The sequence below is a fragment of the Monodelphis domestica genome, chromosome 4 (assembly GCF_027887165.1).
Source record: "Monodelphis domestica isolate mMonDom1 chromosome 4, mMonDom1.pri, whole genome shotgun sequence".
NCBI lineage: Eukaryota > Metazoa > Chordata > Mammalia > Didelphimorphia > Didelphidae > Monodelphis > Monodelphis domestica.
The window spans coordinates 346,415,711-346,440,611 of NC_077230.1; the positions used below are offsets into that span (position 1 = coordinate 346,415,711).

The following is a 24,901-nucleotide window of genomic DNA, read 5'->3' on the forward strand; positions in this document are numbered from 1 at the left end:
TTTTCGAAGTAGAAATCTTTATTACTTGAAAAATTATCTCCTCCCTCCCCCCACCCCAGCCACCGCCACCCCCAGTGCCCTCCAGAACCCTTCGGGTGACCGCCGTGCCCCCTGCCTCGCGATGCCCGCCCTCTCCCATGCCCACCTCCAGGGCAAGGCAGACCCTCCCCATGGTAATGATAAAGACCCTCCAACAGTGTCCCGGGTCCTCGTTTCTCCCTTTATATGGTCAAGCTGGCCTTTAGGGAAGGGGTGGGGGATGAGGTCACATGGGCAGCGCCTGCTTCAGGAGATGCTTCTTGGGAGGAGTCAGATGCCTGGGGAACTGGATGTCAAAGAGGATGAAGAGATCTCCCTTCTTGGTGGGGTCCGAGGCCAGGGGCATCCCCTCGCCGGATACCTTCTTGAAGTATTTGGGGCTGTAAGGAGGGGGCGGAGGAGTCAGATCCCGAGACAGGTGGCGGGACCCGCGCCTCCCGCCCAAGTCATCTTCGAGAAGCAGCCGGGGGGGGGGGGGGGGGGGAGGGGGTCGGGAGGGAAGCGTGAGGGGACAGAAGACGCTGTAGTGAAAGAAAGAGGCCGGCACAAAACGCTCATCTCCGCCCAGCCTTCCCCCCCGGACCCCTGACTCGAGAAGGAACAATTCTCCGATTTTAAAAACCAAGTAACCCGTCGAGCCGGGAGCGACGGGATAAAGGAAGACAGCGGATAGGCTTCCGTCCTTCCTTGGCCACGCCCAGGCTGCGTGACGCCGGGCCAATAAGCTAACCTCTCGGGGCCCCGGACGGAGGCCGTACCGACCGGCATCCGGAGAGGAAGCTTCTCCCCAAGGACTCCCTATCACAGGGTTGAAATCCTGGGGCTGCCCTGCTGGAGGCCGCCCTCTCGCCGGCACCGTGCCCCGCACCCAGGAGGTGCACGATAAATAAAGGTCAACGACCGACACCGCGAGCAACGGCTGGAGGGAATAGGGCAGAAAGGAAGGAGGCGCCTCTGAGCTCTGGAGTTCTCTTTGGCGGAATGAATGACGGCAGGGAGGCCCGGAGACGGCCGAGGGGCTCATAGGATGCGCCAGAAGGAGGACGACAAGGAGCATTTTTATAGCGTGCCCACTCTGCCAGGCGCTTTTGAGGGCTATTCGCGCCTCTGATGCTCACAACAAACGGGGAAGGTAGGAGCTCTCATCCTCACTTCTGGTTGAGGAAATTGAGGCAAACACAGGTCAAGTGACATTTAAGCTCAGAGCATCCCTTTAACAGGGGCCCGGTGGGAGGTCGCTGCCACTTCCTGGCTCTCTCTGCTCAGTGCAGGCTTTGGAGAGGGTGATGGACCCCCTGAAGGGTATTTCTGGAAGGAAAATGGAGGAAGAGCCAGGACAAGGGGCCTGCAGAGATCAGGGAGCCTGGAAGGAGGGGGGGGGGCTCCCTCCCGCCACATCCCCCGCCCCCAGGACCCACTCACTGTACTATGTCATTGATGGGGATGTTGAGCAGCCGGTCATCCAGGGTCCTCACCTCCACCGTGCAGCAGGTCAGTGCCTGGGAAGGGGGCACAAAGGGCTCTATTAATCTCTCCAGCAGCCCCGGGCTGAGTGTGGGCATGCTCCTTCCTGGATTCCCCATGGACTCTCTGGGGGACCTCCACCGAGTGGGCCTCTAGGGGAGGAACTTGAGATAAGTGACTTGCCAGGATCACACAGCTAGGAAATGTCAAATTTGAACTGGGTCTTCCTGACCCCAGACCCAAAGCTCTCTTCAGAGCCCTAATCAATAGAAGTACCCAATAAGTGCTTATTGGCTCCTTCACCTGACAGATAAAGCTGAGGCCTAGACGGAGGAGATTGGCCGGGATCCCCCAGCTAGAAGGTCTCCCTCAGGCCAGGTCTGCTGCTTCCAGATTCTCTACTAGAGCTGGAAATGACTGAGAGGCCAGACGGGGTGGTGGTCAGAGCCAGGAGGCCCGAATTCTCCTCTGGCTTTTGCTGTACATTCTCATGTGGCCTCGGGCAAGCCACCCCCCCAGGCTATGCCCCAGATTCTAAATTAGGGACCATAACGATGATCGCTGCAAGCTCAGCCCTCTTACTCTGCAAATAAGGAGAAAGCCAAAGGAAGCCAAGAAGGCAGTTAGAGGCAAGAAGACAGGCAGGCTGCGCAGCCTCAGCCTCCTCTCTGCAGCACTGTGCTGCCTCCCCAAGGCCTTCTAATACGATTTCATTTCCCCCCTTCATGACCTGTAAAAACAATTTCTAACCTTCGTTTTCTTTTCATTTTAAACCAAGGTCTCCTCCTCCTTCCCTCCCCAGGACAGTAAGTCATCCCATACAGATCGCACCCCTGCGAGCCAGCAAGACGTATTTCCAAAGGAGTCATTTTGCCGAAGCAAACTCCAACCACAAAATGAAGAAACAAAGTGGAGGTCTTGGGCATGGTCTTGGCTAGCTCATTCCTGGCTGTTCATCCTACAGTATGGCTGTCAGCCTGTCAGGGCTGGTTCTGCTCCCTTCACTCTGCATTGGTTCACGTCTTTGCAGCTCTTTCCGAATCCTCCCACTCAGCATTCCTTACAGCCCAACAGTATCCCGTCACCCTCAGACACCATCATTTGTTCAGCCATTCCCCAATGGATGGACATCGCCGCCATTTCTACTTCTCTTGCTAACACTACTAGGTGGATAGAGAGCTGGGCCCAGAGACAGGAGGTCCTGGGTTCACATATGACCTCACACACTTCTTAGCTGTGTGACCCTGGACAAGTCACTTAACTCCAATTCCCTTCCCTTTATTGCTCTTCTGCCCTGGAACCAAGACATGCAAGGGTTTATAAAAAAGAAAAACAGCAATGAATATCTGTGTACAAATAGCTCCTTTTCCCTTTTTTTCAGGCTCTTTCTCCCCAAGCCTTTTATGTATGTAGACTAAACAATCACACTAGTGCAAATATCAATAATATGGAAATAGGTCTGGCTATGGGAGAGGGATGGGAGGAGGGGAGGGAAAAAACATGAATCATGGAATCATAGAAAAATATTCTAAATTAGTCAATTAAATAAAATTTAAAATAGAAAAAATGAACTTCAAACTCAGAGACAAGCAAGGCCAAAATAAACTTATTCACTAATAAAACAAAAAAAATAAACATAAAAAAATAAGGATGGTTCCCAGAGAGCACCTGGAGCCCTTTCTTAATGGCCTAGGTAGCAGGCACGGGGCTGGGTGCTGGGCTTTGCTAGAAAGTCCCGTTTGGGGGCAGCCCAGGCTCACCTTGCCCAAAGGGATGGAGCTGACAAAGAAGAGGTTGTCGTCCTCCCTCCGGAATCGGGGGTGCAGTTTCTCCTTTACGATGAAGATGATGTCGGCTGGAATGATGTTGGGGCCCTGCAAGGGAAGAGACGGGAGCCAGGCTGACCCTGGGAGGCCCCCGGCATCTGAGCAGGGCAGTCTTCAAAGGGAAGCCTAGAAGGGTCCCGGGGACTCAACACGCAGAAACCAGCCCGGACACCCAGGGATCTGATGCCCAAGAGAAATCCAAGTTGTCTGCAGAAAATGGGCTACCGCTACGGGGACAGCTGGGCGGCTCAGTGGATAGGGAGCCGGGCCTAGAAACGGGAGGTCTTGGGTTCAAATCTGAACTTGGGCACTGGCCAGCTGTGTGACCCTGGGCAAGTCACCACCCCCTTGCCTAGTCCTAATTCCTCTTCTGCCTTGAAATGGATCCTGAAGGGTTGGGGGAACGGTCATCTAGCGCCGGACCAGCGGCGTGTCTGCTCTCTGTCAGAGCCCCTTCTGCAGCCCGCCCGTGCCTCACCTGGTCTCCTTCCTTCTCGAAGGTGATTCGGGTCCCCTGCCTCCAGCCGGGCTGGACGTCGATGGTCAGGATCTTGTCTTTGATGGTGGATGAGAATCTGTCCTCGTTCATGACCTGGAAGAACACAACGGGGAAGGGGTGCCTCCAGGCCACTCTGCCCTCCCCACGGCCCAGGCTTAGACGCTGGCCCCAGACCCTGGTCCTGGTGGCTGTGACTCTGGGGAAGTCATTTCCCCCGGGGGTTCTCCGTTTCTCAAGGGGTAAGTAAACATCCCGGGGGCCCAGAGCTTGACCACATGGCCTGGGAGAACCTGACAGAGATGGGACGGTCTGAGACGAAACAGAGCCACTCAGAGCTCAGGCTTGTCTTCCCTCGACTCCAGCAGGGTGTGGGTTCTGAGCTGTGTCCTTGGCAGGGGGGATGAGCCATTATGAGCCATCCACACTCTCACCTGTGACCAAGTCAACAAACATTTATTAAGGGGCTATTATGGGCCCTACACTGAGGTGAGTGCTGGGGAGGAGATGACAAAAATAAGGCGGGCCTCCTACGTGGGATTACAATAGGTCCAGTGCTAAAGAAAGTCCCTGAGAAAGGAGGAGTCAGAGGGGCTTCCTGGAGGAGGTGGCACCAAGCTGACTCCTGAAGGAAAAGAAAAGTTCTAATGAGCAGAGAGAAGGAAAGACTCCCCACGTGGACAAGTGCCCATCTGGGCCGTAGGAGGCTGAGACTGGGGAGCGGCTGGAGCTCCTGCTGGGAAAGCTCACACAGGAGAGGAAAGAGGCAAGGTCTGCCAGGCCAGGAGGAAGATTTTGTCCTTATTCTAGAGGCAATAGTGAGCCCTCGAAGGTGTCTGCGCAGAGGACTGACCACATTAGAGCCACGCCTTGGGAAGACGGTTTTGACGACCGGAGAGAGAACAGCTGGGAAAGGGAAGCACTGGGCCAATTAGAGACCCTTATAGTAAGGGTGGTGGTGGCCATTTGAGAGAGAAATAACCATGAAAATAATAACCAAGTAAATTAACATTTTAATTTTTTAAAAGTATAAAGTAAATAAAAAATAACTAAAGTGAAAAAAAAGTTATCCAATGTGCAGATGAGGAAACTGAGGCAGACGGACTTTCCCATGATCACCGAGGATCTGAGCTCGGTCTGCTCCATTCTCCAGGGTCGCCTCACTGCCGAGGCACCTCCGGTAAGGCCGGGACACGCACCGGCCAGGGGGTGAGGAACCGGGATGCCAGCAATGAGTGTGAAGGAGGGGAAGGAAGGCGGCCTGGGGCAGGGCTGGCAGGACAGCAAGGCTGGGAGGCCGAGAAGGGAAAGGACCCATGTCAGAGACGAGGGGGTTTGCGAAGAGACGTCGGGGTCATGGTCGGAGACGGGCACCGGCCTGGGAGTCAGCCTGGTGAGGCCCGAAGCAGAGACGGGACGTCCGAGCCGAGGCTCACCCCGGACGAGGCGACACAAACCGGCCATCTTTCAGGCTTGATGCCTTCTGTTATTCACCAGTTTTTCTGTGTCGGTTACACGATGCCCCACCCTCACCTTCCATCACGGAATCCATGCTGTGTATCGTGCCAGGGCAGAAGAGCCATAAGGGCTGAGCCATGGGGGTCAGGTGACTTGCCCAGGGTCACATGGCAAGAAGTATCTGAGGTCGCATTTGAACCCAGAACTCCCGTCTCCAGTCTTGGCTCTCCCTCCACAGAGCCCCCACTTCCCCCTTCTCATGGCCTTTTAAAGGTATATGAATGAATTCAGTGTTTTATGATCTGATGAGCCAGTTTAATAAGAAGTGGCATTGGAGGGCTTCGGTGATTTTTGGGCTAATCAAATGAGATAATATATAAAGTATTTTGCAAACCTTTAAGCTTTAGCAGCATGTTTTGTTCAGTCATGTCTGACTCTTCGTGACCCCATTTGGGATTTTCTTGGCACAGATTCTGGAGTGGTTTGTCATTTTCTTCTCCAGCTCATTTTACATATGAGGAAACTGAGGCAAAGGGGGTTATGTGGCTTGCCCAAGGTCATACAGCTCGTAAATGGCTGAAGCCACATTTGAACTCAGCTCTTCCTGACTCCTGGTCTGGAGCTCTGTCTGCTGCCCCCACCTACATGTGGTCATTATTATCATCATCTATTCCTGGAATCTGAAATGACTCCAGCTGAACTGAAATAAGCCAATTTGAAAATAAAGGAGATGGGCCTCTTGGGAACACCGGGGAGAGAGACCCAGGCCCAGAGGAGTGGTCCTGGGTTCGAGTCTAGCCTCCAGAGCCTTCCTAGCTAGGTGACCCTGAGCAAGTCCCTTCGGGATCATTACTAAGACAGAGGAAGGGTTAAAAAAGAGAAGCCGAGAACCAAGGGAGCTCCTGTGGGAATGCGCTCTCTTGAAGGCCCCTCACGGCCACCACGAAGCCCTCCAGGTCAGCATCTGCCTCCGGCAGCCTTGCCCCAATGAGGAGTGGAACGTGTGTTCGTTTTGCCGAGGGAAGTCCCAGAGCGCTGGCCCCGCTGAAGGCTTTGGCCAAGGCAAGCCACAGGAGGGGGGCCGAGAGGGGCGACACACCGAGGAGGAACAGCTTCCCCGGGATCAGACAGAAGGGGGCCCCGGGGGGCCATCGAGTCCAGATGAGGAAAGGGAGGCTCGAGGAGGGAGACAGCAAGAGTCAGACAGGATGGGAACCGGGGCCCCACCGTGCCCAGCTGCTGGTGGGGAGAGGGCCGGAGGAAGGGGCCGAAGGGGCTGCTGAGAGGAGGGCCAGGGCAGGAGGCAGGAAGGGTGATGCCCAAAGGTTCTGGGCAGCGAAGAAGAGCCGGGGATGGGCCTCCCCCAGGGGAACCACCAGCAGAGCCAGCATTCGGCGTCCTGGCACTACGGAAAGGGGGGATGGAGTCTCACAGCAGGATGGTCCTCTTCCTGGGAGAAGGGCCCCGCCAAGCACAAGGCCTCTAATCCTCTGGGGAGGGGGGAGCCCAAGGGAGCAGAGGGCTGAGATACAGCCTTCCAATTCAGGGCTCCTCCTGCTGGGCTGGGTGCTCTAGAGCAGGACGAGTCCCTAGAGAGATCACGGGGCTCTCTGGGAAGAGGCGAGGCCACCGGGAGCCCTGGGGGGAGGTCTGTCCCAGGGTGGGGGAGAGCAGGAAGAGTGGCTGTTCTGGAGGCCTGCAGGCCCAGAGGCTTCTTACCCTTCGGGAGATCTTGATCTTCTTCGTGCAGCCAAAGAACAAGTCCTCCAAAGACAGGTAGAGATCTCGCTCGATGGGAGGGTCCTGCTTCTTGATCCCACGGCCCCGAAGGCCCCCAAAGTTCAAGCACACTTCCCTGCCTTCCGCGTCATAGAAATCTGCCCAAGGAGGCGAGAGCTTCTAGCCAGAGCCCCCGGCCCTCCTCTGGACCAGCAAGCCAGACGCCAAAGTGCCCCGGCTGGCACCAAGGCCTCCCTTCCCTGCTCCCCAGCCTGCCTCACACGCCCAAGCCCGCAGCTCCCAGCCCTGAATCCCACTCACATCCACCCACCCACACCCTAGTGTAGAGCCCAGTCCACACAGTCAAGGCTCCAGCCTGGGCTGGGGAAAAGGAAGAAGAGAGGCTCTACAGACCCTGGGACAGTGCCCTGGCCTCTGAGTGCTGGAGAAATTCCAGAGTGCACCCGGAAGGAGGCAGGAGTGAGAAAGAAACGGAATCAGAGACACTAGGACTGCGAAGAGAAGAGTCCGTGCCTAGTCCTGGACAGCACATTTGAGCAAGGGCCAGCCGGAGGCAAAGGGGCCTCCAGGCCCTTCGTCTGAGGGTCAGCGGAAAGAAATGAGGATATTTAGCCTGGAAAAGAGATCCTTCATTTTAACTCTCTATCTTTGTTTCAAGAGTGTTTCTTGTAAATAACATATAGTTGGGTTTGGGTTTCGAATCCATCCCCTTCCATTTCGGGGGATCATTTATCCCATTCACATTCACACTTATGCTTGCCAACTGTGCATTTCTCTCCATCTGACTATCTTTTAAATGTCCTTCTCTTTTTTCCCTGCTATTTTGCTTCTGACTAACGCCTCCCTGGATCTACCCCTTCTCTTATTCCCCACTTTCCCCTTCACTCCTGTACTTCTCCACTGTATGTGTATTTGTATTTTCCCTCCTTTAGCCAGTCTGGATGAGAGGGAGATTCAGGTGTGGTTTGCTCTCCCCACTGGCCTCTCCTTTTTGCATGTCCCCTTCATGGGAGATTATTTTCCTCATTCTTTCTCGCCCTTCTTCCCTCTCCCAGTGCTTTCCTCTTCCTTATCCTTCCATTTTTCTCTTGAGATCATCCAAACACAACAGAATGGCATCCAGGCTCTCTGTCTAATTATTTTACAAATAAGGAAACTGAAGCCCTGAGTAGAGGGTTGCAATAGGGGTCCTGAGATATCAGATGGTACCGGAATCTTGATAGAATGGATAGAGGCCCCAAGAAGGGGGCTTTAGCATCGGCAGAGGCAGAGGGAAAGCATCAGGGACAAATTAGGAATTTATTTTCAGGTGGGCAGCAGGGTGGCTCAGTGGATTGAAAGACAGGACTAGACACGGGATTAAATCTGGCCTCAGCTTCCCAGCTGTGTGACCCTGGGCAAGTCACTTTACCCCCATTGCCCAGCCCTTCCCACTCTTCTGCCTTGGAGCCAACACCCAGTATTGAGTCTAAGATGGAAGGTAAGGTTTAGAGAGGAAAAAAAAAAAGAGGAATTCATTCTGAGAAGCTATCCAAGATAAGTCAGCTTTTAGAGACAGGGAAGAGACACTATTGGAAACTATATTAGAAAGAGAACTGTATTAGAGTGAGAAGACCCGACTGTGAATCCCAGCTCTGACATTTCTAGCTGTGTGGCTTCAGGAAAAGTCAATGAACCTCTCAGGGGTTCAGATTCCTTAATTTTCAAATGATGCTTTTGGCCCAAACCACAGGTTCTTAAGCTGAGATCCATGAAGTGGTTTTTAGAATGTGTTAGCAATTTTGTTTCAGTAGAATCAGCTTCCCTCGTAACTCCATGTATTTTATTTTAAAGCTAGAAACATTATTGTGAGAAGGGGTCCACAGGCATCACCAGACTGCCAAAGGGGCCCCCACAGTTCCCAAAAGGTTCACAGCCCCTACCCTGAAAATCCTTGGCATTTTGTAATTCTGTAACAATATTTTCCCCATTTCTATAGTGCTTTATTGCTTTACAAGGTGCTTTGCTCTCAATAACCCTGAAATATGAGATTATTATCTCTATTTGACTAAGGCTCAAAAAAGGGGAAATGGCTTGCCCACAGCCAAAGCATCAGAATGGCAGCATTGTGTCAAGGCAAGGGACTGATCTGACAATGGAGAATGAAAAAGGGTTTGTGGTGGGGGAAGTTCTTACCGCTGTAGGGGTTGTCTCCTCCAAAGAATTCATGGAAGACTTTGTTGGCATCCCCATGGAAGACATAACCTTTTGTCCATGTCAACTGGCTGCTAAATTCAGGAGGGATCCCGCCCTTTAGGCCTTCCTCTCCAAATTTGTCATAGATGGCTTTCTTTATAGCTGTGAGGATAAAGGTCAACAAGGTTGATTCCCCAGAGAAGTTGTGGAGGGCCTGGGGGGCTAAAAAGGTTCAGGGGATGAAGCAGGAGTTCTCTCTGCTAGAAGCCCTTCACAGAGTAATTCACAATTCTTTAGCACTTTAAAGGTTTCCCTTATGCTTTCCACACAATAACTCTGTGAGGCAGGCAATGCATATACCATCCCCTCTGTTTTAGAGAAGAGAAAACTGAGGCTTAGAAGAGGAAACACTTGTTCAAAGTCATACAGCTCACAGTTGTTAATATTTCAATTTGAGATGCTGTTTCCAACACACTAGGCCCAAATAAGCCTGAGGAGTCCCCTAGCTCCCAAATCCAGGCCCTGGCTTCCAAAGCTTCCACTTACGGTCACTCAGCACATCATAGGCCTCCGCTATCTGTTTAAAGCGCTCTGCTGAACCTGGGTCTCGGGCATTTAACCAGTGGTTCTTCAGAGCTAGTCTCCGGTACCTGGAAGGGAGAAGAGGATGTTATAATCAAAGGACAATCAATAAGAGCTGGAAGAACTTCCCAGACTACCTACTGCAACATCTTTATTTTATCTATTTATTTTTAAACCTTCATCTTCCATCTTGGAATCAATACTGTGTATTGGCTCCAAGGTGGAAGAGTGGTCAGGGCTAGGCCATGGGGGTCACGTGACTTAATGAAGAAACTGAAGCCTCACAGTTGGAATTTGAACTCTGGTCCTCTGACTCCAAAGCCTCAAAGCAAGACCAGGCGTAGTCCTGTCTCTGAGCTCACAATGGTCCGTCCCAAAGGATTTCCTTCCTCTCCTTCGAGGGGTTACTTCCCTCTACATTGTCCCCATTCCACCAAGAAAGAACGCTCCCCTCACTCCTCCAGTCCCCAGGGATTCCTTTTTATTAGGTCTACAATCTGACCTCCTCAGATCTTCCATAGGATAGGCAATCCTTTTTATACCCATTAATATACATATAAATGTATATGGAGAATTCAGAGAAACAGGGGAAGACTTACCTGAACTGATAAGTGTCAAGAAAGTGGAACCAAGAAAATAACAGACAGTGACTCAAGTCTTGTAAATAAAATCATAAAACAAAACAGAATTGCCATGCAACTGCAATGACCCTCTTTGGCTTGAGAGATAAGCTAAGACAATGTGCTTCTTCCCCTTCATTGTGGAGGTAGGAAGACTATGGAGGAAGATCAATAAAACGCTGGTGACAAGTGGGAGTGGAGGGAACTGGGCAATAGGCGTTCTCTATGGGGAATCATGAGGAGCGCCAGAGAAGGGAGGATGAGTCTTCCCTCAAAGGCATTCAGCAATGGAAAATATGGAATGGCCGTATCCAGACCGCATCATCAGAAGGTGAGAGTAAGAGACGGACAGGGAGCTAGCCAATTCTACAGATTTATTTTATTTACAGATGAAGGAGCTCAGAGGAAAGGGGCCTCACGTTTAATCAGAGCTGCCTCTGCCCAGGATAGGGTGAGGTCTCTCCAGCAGAATGAATGAGTTATCAGGCCCAGATGAACCACTTTGTTGTTCATGTTTGACTCTTTATGACCCCATTTAGGGTTTTCTTGGCAAAGATACTGGAGCAGTTTGCCATTTTTCTCTCTAGCTCATTTTACAGATGAGGAAACTGAGGCAAACAAAGTTAAGTGACTTTTCTAGGGTCACACAGCTAATACATTTCTGAGGTCTGATTTGAACTCAGAAAGATGAGTCTTCCTGACACTATCCCGACACTCTATCCGCTTCACTATCTAGCTGCCCCCTAGATGAACTCTGACTGCCGGTGATAGCTGAAATATCAGTGAAACTAGAAGAGGTGTCACAGGACCAAAGAAAGGCAAATTCCAGCGAGGGAAAAAGCTATGGGCCACTTACCTTGTCTTCTATTCCTTGAACGATTCTAGAATGTACAATTCAAGCTATGAGATCTCGGCTTTCACTGAGAGAGTGCTAGGGAGATAAAGGTCCCTCTGTGTTCTAGGGGCTGTATCTGTTCTCCAGATGGCCCATTGGACCTTGACTTTCACAAATACTTTGCTACAATCCAGGAAAGGTCGGAGGGCCTTGGGGCAGATAACCAAGAGAAGAGAAGCCGAAGATGACACGAGGGCGATTTTCAAGTACCTGAAGATTGATGGGCTCAAAGAATCTCGGAGATGGAAAGGACCTCCGAGGCCCCCTAGTCCAACCTGTTCCTTACCAAGAACCTCCTACAATGTTGTCCTCAGGTGGTCCTCTTGCCTCCTCCTGGAAGCCTCTAGTGAGGGCAGCTCACTAACTCTAGGGCAGTCCCATACCATTTTGGGATAGCTTTAAATTGTAAGGAGATTTTTGCATCAAGCCCAAACTGCCTCATTCCCAGGTGTGCCCTCTGTGACCAACCAGAGCAAATCTAATTTCTCCTCTACACGACAGTTCTTCAGCTGATGGAAGATGGTAGTCGTGTCCACTCGAAACCTTCCCTCCTTTGGATCAACCATCTCTGATGTTATTCAATCAATCCTTATTACTCTCCTCTGGGCCACTTACTGTCCCATCAATCTCCTTTCTAAACAGCTCAGATCTGAACCCAATATTCCAGGCAGAGTCTGATGAGGGCAGAAGACAGTAGGACTGCTGCTTCCCTAGTTCTCAATTCTGCCCTATTCCAGAAGCATTTTTTGACCCTCACACTGAGTTCATTAAAAAACCAGGGGCAGCCAGGCAGCTCAGTGTACTGATAGCCAGGCTAGAGATGGGAGGTTCTGGGTTCAAATGTGACCTCAGACACTTCCTACCTGTTTGACCCTGGGCAAGTCACTTCACTCCAGTTACCTAGTTCTTACTCTCTTCTGTCTTGGAATAGATACTTAGTATAATACTGATTCTAAAACAGAAGGTATGGGGCAGAAGACAGTAGGACTGCTGCTTCCCTAGTTCTCAATTCTGCCCTATTCCAGAAGCATTTTTTGACCCTCACACTGAGTTCATTAAAAAACCAGGGGCAGCCAGGCAGCTCAGTGTACTGATAGCCAGGCCTAGAGATAGGAGGTCCTGGGATCAACTCTGGCTTCAGACACTTCCCAGCTGTGGGACCCTGGGCAAGTCACTTAACCCCCATTGCCTAGGCCTTACCACTCTTCTGCCTTGGAGCCAATAATTGTTATCTATTTGAAAACAGAAGGTAAGGGCATATGAGGATAAAAAAGATGGGAAACATAGGAAGGAAGCAGGTTATGCTTTGAGTGGCAGAGAATTTTATATTTGCCCAAGGAAGTAATGGGGAGCTACAGGAATTTATTGAATATAGAGGTAGCATGATTAGCCATGATGGGCTGAAATGGGAAGAAAGGTGAAGCAGGGAGTCCAACCAGCAAGCCAGTCACTGCAATAGTCTAGGCATGATGTGATGAGGACCAGTAACAGGGTAGTGGCAGTATCAGGGCAGAGAAGGGGGCGTACATGAGAGATGATATGAACAGAAAGGACGGGTTAGAGTACAGCGTTAAGGATGCCACCTGGGCGAGGAGGCTGGGGAACTGAGAGGAGAATGATGCCTGCCACAGTAAGAAGTTAGAACAAGGCAGGACTTGGGAAGAAAGACGAGGTCAATTTTGGACATGGTAAGCTTAAGACGCCTATTTTGAAATAATATCTGTATCTTCCTCCCCAACCCATAACCCCAACATCCTTCTCTCTACCCCCTGTTCCCTGCTTCGGTTAATGAAGTGAAAGAGGTCACCTTCCCCTTCTGCTGTCCCAAACAGAAATTTCTCAAAAAGTTTTCTCATTTCCTGAGTTCAAAAATGCCTAGCTGGATGACCTTGGGCAAGTCACTTAACCCCTGTTGCCTAGCCCTTACTGCTCTTCTGCCTTGGAACCAATATACAGTATTGATTCTAAGATGGAAGGTAAGGATTAAAAAAAAAAGTCTTGGCAGCTGCACCATTTGGCCATTCCTAATTACTCAGGGTACATGGTTGGAATTAGAGGTCCATCTCTCCCTTCCATTTTAGCCTAGAGAATGGGAAAAGAGACAGAAGTAGAGAAAAAGGGGAGGGAGTAGGGACAAAGAGAAGAAGTCCAATGGAACCAGGGCACAAAACCTGGCACTCTTATCTCCTGGAGGGTCAAATGTAGAGTATGACAGGGTGAAAATAGGGTGGAGGAAGGAAGAAAAAGAAGAGGAGAGAGAGCAGGTGAGAAAAGGGAGGGAGTAGGAAGTCAAAGGGAGGAAGAGGAATATGAGAAGGGGGGAAAAAGGAAGTGGGGAAAAGGAGGAAAGAGAAAAAGAAAGGGGAAGAGGAAAAGGAAGGAGAAAAGAGAGGAAGAGAAAGAAGGGGAAAGGAGGGAGGAGAAAGAAGAGCTGAGGATGAAGAAATAGGGAGAAAGAAGAGGAGAGAAAAGGGGAAGGGAAAAGTAAGAAGGGTAGAGAAGAGAGGAGGAGAAAGAAGAGGGGAAGGAAGAAGGAAGGAGGAGGGAGAAAGAAGAGGAAAGAAGGGAGGGGGAAGGGAGTGAAGGAGAAACAAGAAAGAATGACGGGAAACGAGAAAGGGGAAGCTGTAAGGAAAATGAAAGAGAAAAGAGAAGGAAGAAGACAGGAAATTGAAGGGACAAGGGATAGGAAGAGATTAACGGAGGAGAAGGGGAGAGGCTGAGGAACGGCCAGAAGAGTCCCCTTGTGCCAAACTTACGCCTTCTTTATGTCTGCATCCTGGGCACTCCTAGAGATGTCCAAAGCGATATAGTAATCGAAACCCATGGCTAAGTTGACCTCGGACCGGCCAGAGGAGAACGGGAAATAGCTTTAATGAATCGCCAAACCTGGCTGTTACACTGTGTTCTCTAGTTGCCAACGGCAACCACCCCGAGGCACTGTGGGAGCTGTGTTGGTTTCCGATCTCTGGAGTGCGGAGATGCTGCTTTCACCTGGGACTCCTTCCTGTCCCTAAACCCATCCGCCCCGCTCCATCCACCCAGCCCCGCTCTAAGGCGTGGGATGTAAGGGGAAGGGAGAGACTAACGACGGGGGCACCGTTGCCAGTGGGAGGGCCGCGCTTAGTAAGGGATGGCTTAAGGAGCCCTTAGGCAGGGTACCCCAGGGCCAGTTGGTGCTCTCGCGAGGAGCTCCGAGGTCTGGCCAAATGGATGGTAACAGTCGTGGAGTTTAAGGGCAACACGTATTTTCCCTACAAGAATCCTCTGAGCTAAATAGCATCGTAGTAATTATTTCCGCTTTACCCATAGTGCTACCTAGATGAGTTTTGGCCGAATTGCCTGGGACGTGGCTGAAGTCCCCATATGGACCCCAGGTCTAGGGACACAGAAGCCCGCTGCGCTGCGTGCACCACAGCCCCTCTCCTCCCTTTTGTCCTTTGTTACTGATATCATTAATATATAATAAAGGGGGGCCCCAAAGCTTTAATGCAGTCGTAAGCTTTAATACATTTGACTTATAATAAATCTCCATCCCCCATTCCCAAACTATAGATACATATACGGGGTGTCCCCAGTGTCTTCAATTAAATGAAGCCATTTAAAGTTTATTAATTCCATAGATAGTAAGCATTAAAGCGTAAGATTACACTACGACTTTGGGGACACCCCGTATATGTATGTGGGTGGGAGGGGAGGCATTCAGGTTTTATTACAAATCATTTTCTCTCATCTTTATTTATTTGTCCCATTTAGAGCTTCTACTCATCATTCCACTGAAACTGCTCTCTCAGAAGGGCAGCAATCAAACTCTGTCCTGGATGTGACTGCATAGGTCAGCTGGAAGTTTGTAGCTCTGTGACTCAGTTTGAAGAACACAGCAATAAATAGATATATATAGCAGCAGGACCATACAAGATCCTAATAGACCTACCAGATGGGCATAGATCTTGGTCCTAACCCAGAGTCCCAAGAAGCAAGAGTAGAAGAAAGCATAAAGAGAAAAAGATTTTTAAAAATGTTGTGATGCAAGGACACTCGGGATACAAACTGAGAAGGGGAGAATAATCCCCAAATACCTACAAACAAAACCTCTGAGGGCTTAGGCACAATAACAATTAAAAAATCCTAGAAGAAATGAAACAAAAAAGTATTTTTAAGAGTTGAAATTATATTAAATAAGTTTGGCAAAGAAAGAATGGAAAGAATTGGCAAAGAAATGAGATTTTGGTGGGAAAAATCGAGAGCGAGAAGTAGCAGTTTAGCAGAAATGGGCCTTACCCAAGGAACAGATTCTGTGAAGATTGGTATGTACCAAACACAAATGAATGACTACAGGAGACAAGAAACATTAAAAAGTCACAAGACTAAAAGTTAACAAAGTTTCAAAGTTACAAGACTGAAAAAAATAAAAGAAAATGCAAGAGACCAATAGAAGGAAGGAAAAGAGAAAGGAAGGAAAGAAAGAAGCATTTATTAAGCCTCTATCATATATCAGGCACTGCACAAGGTACTTTACAAATTATGACTCTGTAAATTGCCAAACTGTACAAATATTTTCTCATTTGATTCTCACAACACCCACTCTGATGGGTAGGTGCTATTTTTAACCCATTGTAAAATTGAGGAAACTAAAGCAAACAGGTTTAATGACTTGTCCAGGGTCTTATAGCTAGTCTATGTGTGAGACTGTATCTGAATTCAAGGCTTCTTGGCTCCAAGTTTAGTGCTCTTAACCTGGAAAATGGATGAAAGAGAGATAATATAAGAATCACTGGACTACCCAAAAGTCATGGACAAAGAAATATCTTTATATCATTTTTCAGGTAATCATGAAAGAAAACTGCCCAACTATATTAGAACAAGGGGGCAGCTGGATGGCTCAGTGGATTGAGAGCCAGGCCTAGAGAGGGGAGGTCCTGGGTTCAAGTCTGGCCTCAGACCCTGGGCAAGTCACTTAACCGCCATTGCCTAGCCCTTACCACTCTTCTGCCTTGGAACCAAGGCACAGTATTGATTCCAAGATGGAAGGTGAGGGTTTAAAAAAAAATAGAACAAGAGGGTAAAGTGAAAAAAAAAACACCACATCAATCATCTTCTGAAAGAAACCCCAGAATGAAACTCCTAGAAACATCATAGCCAAAGTTCAGAGCTTCCAGGTTAAAGACAAAATATTGCAAGCAGCTGGAAAGAAAGAATTCAAGTACTGAGGAACCACGCAGTCGGGATCACACAAGATTAAACAGCCACCACAATAAAGAAGTGGAGAACTGGAATATGCTATTCCAAGAGGCAAATGATATTAGGCTTACAACCCCTACGACTCTGAGAGGAGATCTGTAGGGGCAGGGAAACCACCATTTCTGTGCATTTAACATAGATTTGTTTCACTTCATGTTTTTCCTGAGTAGAAAATGTGGGCATTTTTCAGATATTGATTTTTTCACTCTAAATCGCTTCCTCGTAAGTCCTCTCACATTTATTTGAATTCCTTATCCTTGTTCCTAATTGTGCAATAATATTCAATCACACTTATGCACTATAATTCCTTCAGTCATCCCCAGTCATTGGACACTTGACTTGTTTCCAGTTTTTCTTGGACCTGTGGTATAAGCTCCTTAAGGGCAGATGCACTCAATTTGTATCTTTGAATGTCCAATGCATAGCACCATACCAGGGACTTCATAAATCCTTGATGTCTATAGAACTGAATTGCTATTAAACAATATGACTGCTGTGATAATGCATGTATAACCTGCCAGAATGAGGAGGGGGAAGAGAGGGGAGGGAGGAAGGGAGATAAGTTCAATCACATAACTTATGTGAAACTTATGTGAAAACTTAGGTGGAAATTTGTCATTATATGTCATTGGTAAAAAAAAAAAATTCAAAAATATGACTGCTAGAATATAGGACTTTCTCTCCTTTATGGATGCTCCTAGAAGTAGAACCATTGGGTTAAAGGGCATGAATGTATTTGAAATTCTACTCTTATAATTCCATATCGCTTTCCAAAAAGGCTGAACCAATTCACAGCTCCACTAGCAATGTAAAGGTGTATCTGTGTTTCCTATGGCTGAGGCAGTCCTAAATGTGATCATCTTGTATTTACTTTATCAAGATGGCAGGCGTAAAGAGGAAACTCGAATTGTTTTCATTTACACTGTTATGGTGACTAGAGATGGGGAAAAAAATAATAATGTGGGTACTGAGAAAGTGTTTCTTCTATTAAGAACTGCTTGTTCTCGTACCTTTTGATTCAATTGTGGTAACTTCACAGAGAAACCACCTAATCTTTTTATCTGCCCCAGTTCCATGACTACTTTGATCCTCCGGCTTAAGCAGAAACTGGTTCCTTTTTTGCCTCTATATCCCTAATACCAATTGTAGCTGGTTATTGTCATTATTAGGCACATGATAAGTGCTTTATAAGTATTTACTAAATCATTAGCTTCAGTACAGTTTTTGTTACAGTTGGCTTTTTTTCTACTACCAGATAGCATTTATTTGTGAGGCAAAATCCTAACTGGCTATTTTGGAGAAGGTGAGACTAAGGTGCGACAACTGGAGCAATGACCTGGGGTGCTGATAAGCAGGGCAGTGGTACTATTCTTCCGTGGGGCATGTCTGTTGCTCAATCAGCTCTCTTCCATGCTCCAAACTTTAACCTCCAGAGTTCATTTGCTAAGAGCTGCTTTCCTCCACTTAGCACAGTGGCTGATACCTAGTAGGCACTTAATACATTGACTTCCCTAAGCTCTCTGTAAGGCTAACCTTTATTCTCCTCCTAGCTCTGCTTTTTGATTTGCCACCATGCCTCAGCTGCCATCTCCCCCTGGAAACTCCCTTAGTGCCTGGAATATCCATATATCTCTGCAGCCTTCTCATTCTGGAGGCTCTCCACCAAGCTTTTCCCTTCCTTCCCATTCAGCCGCCTTTTTGACTTTCTGGATTTCAGTCTCATCTCCTCTGGTGTGGTGCCTTCCCCAGTTAGAAGGGAAGATTCTTGAGGATAGGGAGTGTTTGGTTGTAGTTTGTGTTTGTGTCCTCCCTGCTTAGGAGCATCTGCTAATTATAGCAACCATGTAGTACATTTTGTTGGTTTGCCCTGGTCCTCACCCACCATCTGTCCCACCTTCTGCCTATTGTAGAGTCTAGGCTAATGGGTGGAGTTAGAGGCTACACACTGTTGAAGTGGGCCATCTTTGCTCCTGGAACCACCACTCTCAGCTGGGGCAGACTGCTCTTTCTGTCGCACCTCATGCAGGCACATGTCACAGGGAGTACCCAGAATCCTTGACAATTTTGGGAACTTCTGGTGGAGGGGGGTGTAAGGATAATTTTAGGGTTGTGACCTAATCTAAACTAATTTTTGGTCGCCAGGGAATATCCCAAATAAAATACCCTAGTCAGTTTGCAAATTTATGGTGGTTTAATTAATATAGAGGGAAGGAATTAAGGAGAAGGGAGAGGGAAAAGGTGTAGGATTTCTCCCACCTGGCCTGTGCCAGGGGGAGTTCAAAGTCCTCCGCCATGAAGTCTCTGAAGATTAGTGGTTTTCTAAGAGGATAGTGTTTGGAAGGAAAAAGAGAAAGAATCAGCCTAAACTCCGAGAGAACTCAGTAAAGATGCCTCACCTGAACTAGGCTACTCAGCTTCCTCCAGTATGGTATTATGAAAAACTCACTGCTAAACCCAGACAATAGGAGCCGCCACCCAAGATGCCGAAATGCTCAGCATGCTCCGCCAGCCACCTCTCTGCCACCAAAGAGGCTGGAGAGAGGAAGTGACGTGAAATATATATACGGTTTTACATCACTTTTCTGTGTCTTACATGTACCAATGGTAGCTTAAGCTTGACTTAGGACAGCCCAGGGATCTGTCAGTTGTTTCTGATTTGTTATTTGCTAGCACATGTCTGTCATAGGCCATCTTCCTAAATACTTAATCCTTAAGTATGGGTGTAGACATTCCTGGTTTTGTTAGACTAAGTAGGGTGGAGTAATCTAAAATTCACAGGGGATGCCAAGGCCTTCCAACACGCCAGGTGAGCTTCCCTTGTCCTGGCCCTGACCTGCTCCCTTCCCTGGAGGCCTCCACAGCAGCTGTGTCCTAAGCCAACTTGGGACAATGGCACAATACCTCAGTCTTCCTTTTCCTTCTCCAGTCCCTTCAGGTGTTGAACATTTTAGGGTTTTGTTTTGTTTTTAAACCCTTACCTTCTATCTTAGAATTTATATTGTGTATTGACTCCAAGGCAGAAGAGTGGTAAAGGGCTTGGCAAGGGGGGGGTTAAGTGACTTGCCCAGGGCCACACAGCTGGGAAGTTTCTGAGGTAAAATTTGAACCCAGGACCTCCCATCTCTAGGCCTGACTCTCAATCCACTGAGTCACCTACCACCTTAGGGTTTTATCACAATCTTAGAGGAAGGACAATAGAGTTGTGAAAACAGGAAATGAGATGCTATCAGTAGTCTTAATGGAACTAACAAGGACATCAGACTCATGTTAGGTTCCAGAGTCCTTGAACTGTGACTTTCAACTAATTCTGCTGACAGGAGGGAGGACCCATCTTTAGCTGGTAGAGTCCTGTGAGATTATTACCTGGTCTGGCCTCCATATTTTACGTGAAGAAAGCAAATCTCAGGAAGGTTCTGTATGCAAGGTCATCCTGGTAACAAGGGATTCGAACTCAGATCCAAGCAGGAAAGTTAGGTAAGGCTGACTCTATGGGAGAGTTGTGCAGCTCTAGAAGGAGCCAGGGCAGTCTCTGGGGGTCTTGGGTGGCTTGCTCTGTGCATCTGGATTCCTCTACAAGTCTTTGTATTTTCTTGGGGTACGTGTCTCCTGGGGAAAAGGCTAGCGCATTGGAATAGGTTGTAAGTTGCCTTAGGTCTCAGGCACAGAATTTGGAAGGTATACAGAGGAAAAAGGCTTGGATGTAATGATGTTTCTGATGCTCACTAGCTGTATAACCATCAATAAGTCGCACCTTCTGACCATCCAGTTCCTTACACGTAAAATGGAAATAATATTCAGAGTACTTGCCTCACGTGATTGTTGTGAATATAATGAGAATATATGCATGTGTATGAGGTCATATACATATATGTATATACTCATGTGTGCACATACTCATGTGTGTATGTATGTGCATTTCTATATAGAGATAATATATATGTCCACACACGATCCTAATAATCCTAGGAAGTAGGAAAAGATATAAGAAAATCCTCTCTTTTTCATGCAAAAAGTCTTTCCATATTAGCTATGTTGCCAAAGAAAACAAACAAAATAGAACAATAAAAAGTTTTAGATGTTTGCTTTAATTTGCACTTGGAGGTCCTCAGTTCTCTTTCTAGAGGTACCTAGCATTTTTCACGAGAGGTCCTTTGGAATTATCACAATTTGATTGAATTCTCTAATTTTTTCACAGTTGATCCTTATCATTTTTTAAAGAAATAAATGATCTTCACCTTCTTAGAATCAATACTAAGTATCAATTCCAAGGCAGAAAAGTGGTAAGGGCTGGGCGGTGGGGGTTGAGTGACTTGGCCAGGATCACAGACTTAGGAAGTGTCTGAAGCCAGATTTAAACCCAAGTCCCACCAATTCCAGGCCTGGTTCCCTCTATGCACTGAGACATCTAGTTGCCTCTGATCCTTATAATATGACTTTACTATGGGCAAAGTTTTCTGGGCTCTGCTCCCTTTACTTTGTGTGAGCCCACATAAGTCTTCCCAGGTTTTTTCTAAAACCATCCTGCTCATCGTCTCTTAGGCACAGTAGTATTCCATCACAATTGTCTACTACAACTTGTTTAGCCATTCCCCAGTTGATGGATATTACCTGAATTTCCAATTTTTTTTGACACCACAAAAAAGGCACTACAAATATTTTTGTCTAAAGTTTCTTTCCCTTCAGTCTCTTTGGGACAGACTTAGTAGTAGTGTTTCTGGGTAAAAGGGTATGCACAGTTTTATAGCTATATGGGGATATTTTTAAGTTGTTCTCCAGAATGGTTAGCCCAGTGATGGTGAACCTTTTAGAGATGGAGTGCCAGGCCCCACCCCCACCTCACCCAGCCAATGCCCCACCCCAGAGTCCTTGTGCTTTGCCCCTGCCCCCTCCCCCCTTACTCCATACAGGGAAGGGAGAAAGCACTCCCACTGGGCTGCTGGGCAGAGAGGGGAGGGGGATGTGAAAAAATGTCACCTGGCGTGGTAGAGAGGGGGGGAGCAGCTCTGCCCATGTCCCTCTGCCTTTCTAGTAATAGACTTGGTGGGGGGAGGGTGACCATAGGTTCACCATCACTAGGTTAGACCATTTCACAACTCTGTTAATAATGCCTTAGTGTCCCAACTTTTTCACATTGCTTTTAGTATATTTTTCATTTTTTGTCACATTAGCCAATCTGACAGGTGTGAAGGGGTACCTTAAGAGTTATTTTAATGTGCATTTCTCTAATCAATAATGATTCAAAGCATTTTTTCATGCCTATTAGCATGGATTTCTTTTGAAAACTCACCTGTCGTGTCTTTTGACCTTTTATCAGCTAGGAATGGTTTTTATTTTTATAAATTTGACTTGGTTCCCTATATACTTGGGAAATTAGGCCTTTATCAGAGAAACCTGCTATAAATGCTTTCCCCCGTTTTCCTTTTAATTTTGGCAGCATTAGTTTTGTTTTGGCAAACCCTTTTTGATTTCACATAATCAAACTGACCTATTTTACTTCTCTATGTCTTGTTTGGTCATAAACTCTTCTATTATCCATAGATTACACAATACATTTTTCCATGTTCCTCTAATAATTTACTTTTCTCACCCATCTAGATCCATTCTGACCTCCTTTTGGGATACAATGTGAGATGCTGGTCTATGCCTACTTTCTGTCAAACCGCTTTCCAATTTTCTCAGAAATTTTTGTCAAATGTCAAGTTTTAACCCTCAAAGCTTGGATCTTTGGGTTAATCAAGCCACTAGATTATCATGGTCATAATTTATGCACCATTCTATTTTGTAGCCAGTACCAAAATTGCTTTGTAATATAGTTTGAGATCTGGTGGGGTGAGGCCACCTTCATTTTTTTTTATCAATCCCCTAGATTCATGTTGGTGAAGGCGTGACACATGTGCCCCAGTGGCATGGAGGGGGCTGCTCCATTTCCCTCTCCACAGTGTCCAAGGGCATTTTTTGCATGCCCCCCTGTCCAGCAGTCCAATGCAAGCGCTTCCTCCCCTCTGGTAACTGGGGTAGTGGGGGGGGCACTCAGAGGCAGCTTGAAGGTGCAGTTTGGGCACATGGTATCAAAATTGCTCACCAGTGCTGCCCTAGATCTTTTGTTCTTTCAGATGAATTGTTACCCCTTTTTCTAAATTTATAAAATAATTCTTTGGTATGGCACTAAATAAGTAAATTAACTTGGGTAAAACTGTAATTTTTATTATACTGGCTTTTTCTCTATTTAGATGTCTTTATTTGCATGAAAAATGTTTTATAAGTTGTGTTATGTTCATGTAATCCCTGGGTTTGTCTTGGCAGGTTGACTCCCAACTATTTTCTATTGTCTGCAGTTATTTGTAACCTCCAAATTGGGAGGCTGCTCTTCATCGAATCTGGGTTTTCTTCATCCTCTGAGGTTAAATCCTAAAGGGAGGATCTGAGATGGGAAGAAGGTAAAGTGTTCTATACCCAAATTGCCCTCTACAGTCACACCTGATGGCAATTATCTGGAATTCTGAATTCTTCTATACCTGGAAACTTCAATGCCCCATTTGGATGTACCATATTAACCAATCTCTGGCATCTCCTTTCCAGGGACACCAGAGATGGCTATTAGGCATGTCACAACAAAGTTACTCCTCCCTATAAAACTCCATTCTTCATTGGCACTGCTGTGCCGACGTAGAGGTGACAAAGGGCACAGGCATCCCTGCTCATTGAATAAAAGTGAGGAGAGTTTAACAAAACTGGATATACCAATTCCTGAGGAAGCCTGCTAAAGAACCATTATTGACCCTCTTCATCTTCCTTCTTTGAATTAAGAACATGGCACAGGTAGCTCAACTTAACATGTTTAAAACTAAATTTGTTATATTTCCCCCCAAAACTCTTCCTCCTCCTATCTTCCCTATTACAGTTGGAGGACACCCTCTTTTCTCCTCTGACACTGCCACCTCTCTGGTGCAGGTCTTTATGTCCTCACAATTACACTTTTATAATAACCTGAGGGTGGGTATCCCTGCCTCAATTCTCTCCAATCCATATCATCCTCCACTCAGCTGTCAAAACTATCTCCTAAAATACAAATTTGACCATGCCATCACCTATTCAATAAACTCCAGTGGCTCCCTTTTACCTCTAGGATCAATATAAAATCATGTTTGGTTTTAAAAAAACAAACAAACTTTTACCCCCTGTATGGATGGGTTGCAAGAGGGAATTTGCAAGAGGAGTTTGAGTGACAGCAGCAATGGCTGGAAACTGAGGATGCTGGGTAAGAAGAGGAGACTTGAGAAAGATCTGAAAGGAATTCTGGGCTTTCTGAGCTGAGACCTGGATCAAGCAGGAAGAGACTTCCTTGCTGGAGATCTCGTCTGGAGCCATAAAGGAGATTTGTCAATTCAATATTCAAAAGTTTCATCTGCCAAGTGATACTGACAGTCTGATGCCTCAAAGAACGTCTCTACAGAGAATCTGATTCCTCAAATTGAGAGTGCTGTGGACTCACTGTCAAAGAGAGCCCTCCTGCACCTGTTCTGTCATTTCTTAGCTTTAATAGATTATAGTTTGGGAAAATTAGTTGGGACAGGGCAGAGAAACTCAGATTGGCTGGATGGCCATTTGAACGAAAGTCTGCGATAGGGAAACAAATTAGAGATACCAAATCCCTCTTTCCACCCCCCCCCACCCCACCCCCACCTTATGCCCAGTCATTAAACCTTTTACATTGCAGTCAGATTTCATTCAAATAATTTAGTCCGGGAGCTTTGAGAAGGGAACTAGAGATCAGCCTTAACAGAGAGCAACCAGGACCCCTTCCCCAACCAAGTCCAGTACTTGGGAGAGGTTTGTCCACGGGTCCTCTCCGTGCCAGTAGATCTGGGGTTACACCCTGGTCTCTCTGTTAGGGGAGGCCTTCCTTCACCTCTCCATCACCCTCTCACACCAGGGGATCCCTTATTACCTGTGCAGCATCCCTTAACAACCTCACTCAGGGGAGGTGGAAAGAGAGCAGGAGCTAGCCCCTTTAGGTTCCTATCTCTTCCACACTCTGCTTCCCTCTCTCCAAGCTCCCTTTTGGACTTCATTACAGTAACATCTAAATATGGTGAGAATTTGCCATTATTACACCTCCATCTTGGAATCTATACTGTGTTTTTGTTCTAAGGCAGAAGAGCAGCAAGGGCTAGGCAATGGGGGTCAAGTGACTTGCCCAGGGTCACACAGCTGGGAAGTGTCTGAAGCCACATTTGAATTCAGGACTCTCATCTCCAGGCCTGGCTCTCCATCCACTGAGCCACTCGGTTATCCCTGCCATGCTTTTAAAGAAAACCCACCATCACCTTGCCCCTTCCTACTTCTTAGTCCCCTCCACATACTC

The 24,901-nt window shown here is 47.4% G+C and overlaps 1 protein-coding gene across 1 annotated transcript; it reads right to left on the reverse strand.

The window, feature by feature from the left end:
* DNAJB13 (DnaJ heat shock protein family (Hsp40) member B13) lies at nucleotides 1-14,191 on the reverse strand. Its single transcript, XM_001368172.4, has 8 exons — nucleotides 14,055-14,191; nucleotides 9,745-9,848; nucleotides 9,199-9,360; nucleotides 7,003-7,160; nucleotides 3,808-3,921; nucleotides 3,264-3,377; nucleotides 1,462-1,538; nucleotides 1-419 (listed from the first exon to the last, which is right to left on the reverse strand). The coding sequence occupies exons 1-8, from the start codon at nucleotides 14,120-14,122 to the stop codon at nucleotides 266-268; spliced, it is 951 nt and encodes a 316-aa protein (XP_001368209.1). The 5' UTR covers nucleotides 14,123-14,191; the 3' UTR covers nucleotides 1-265.
* Nucleotides 14,192-24,901: the final 10,710 nt, after the last annotated feature.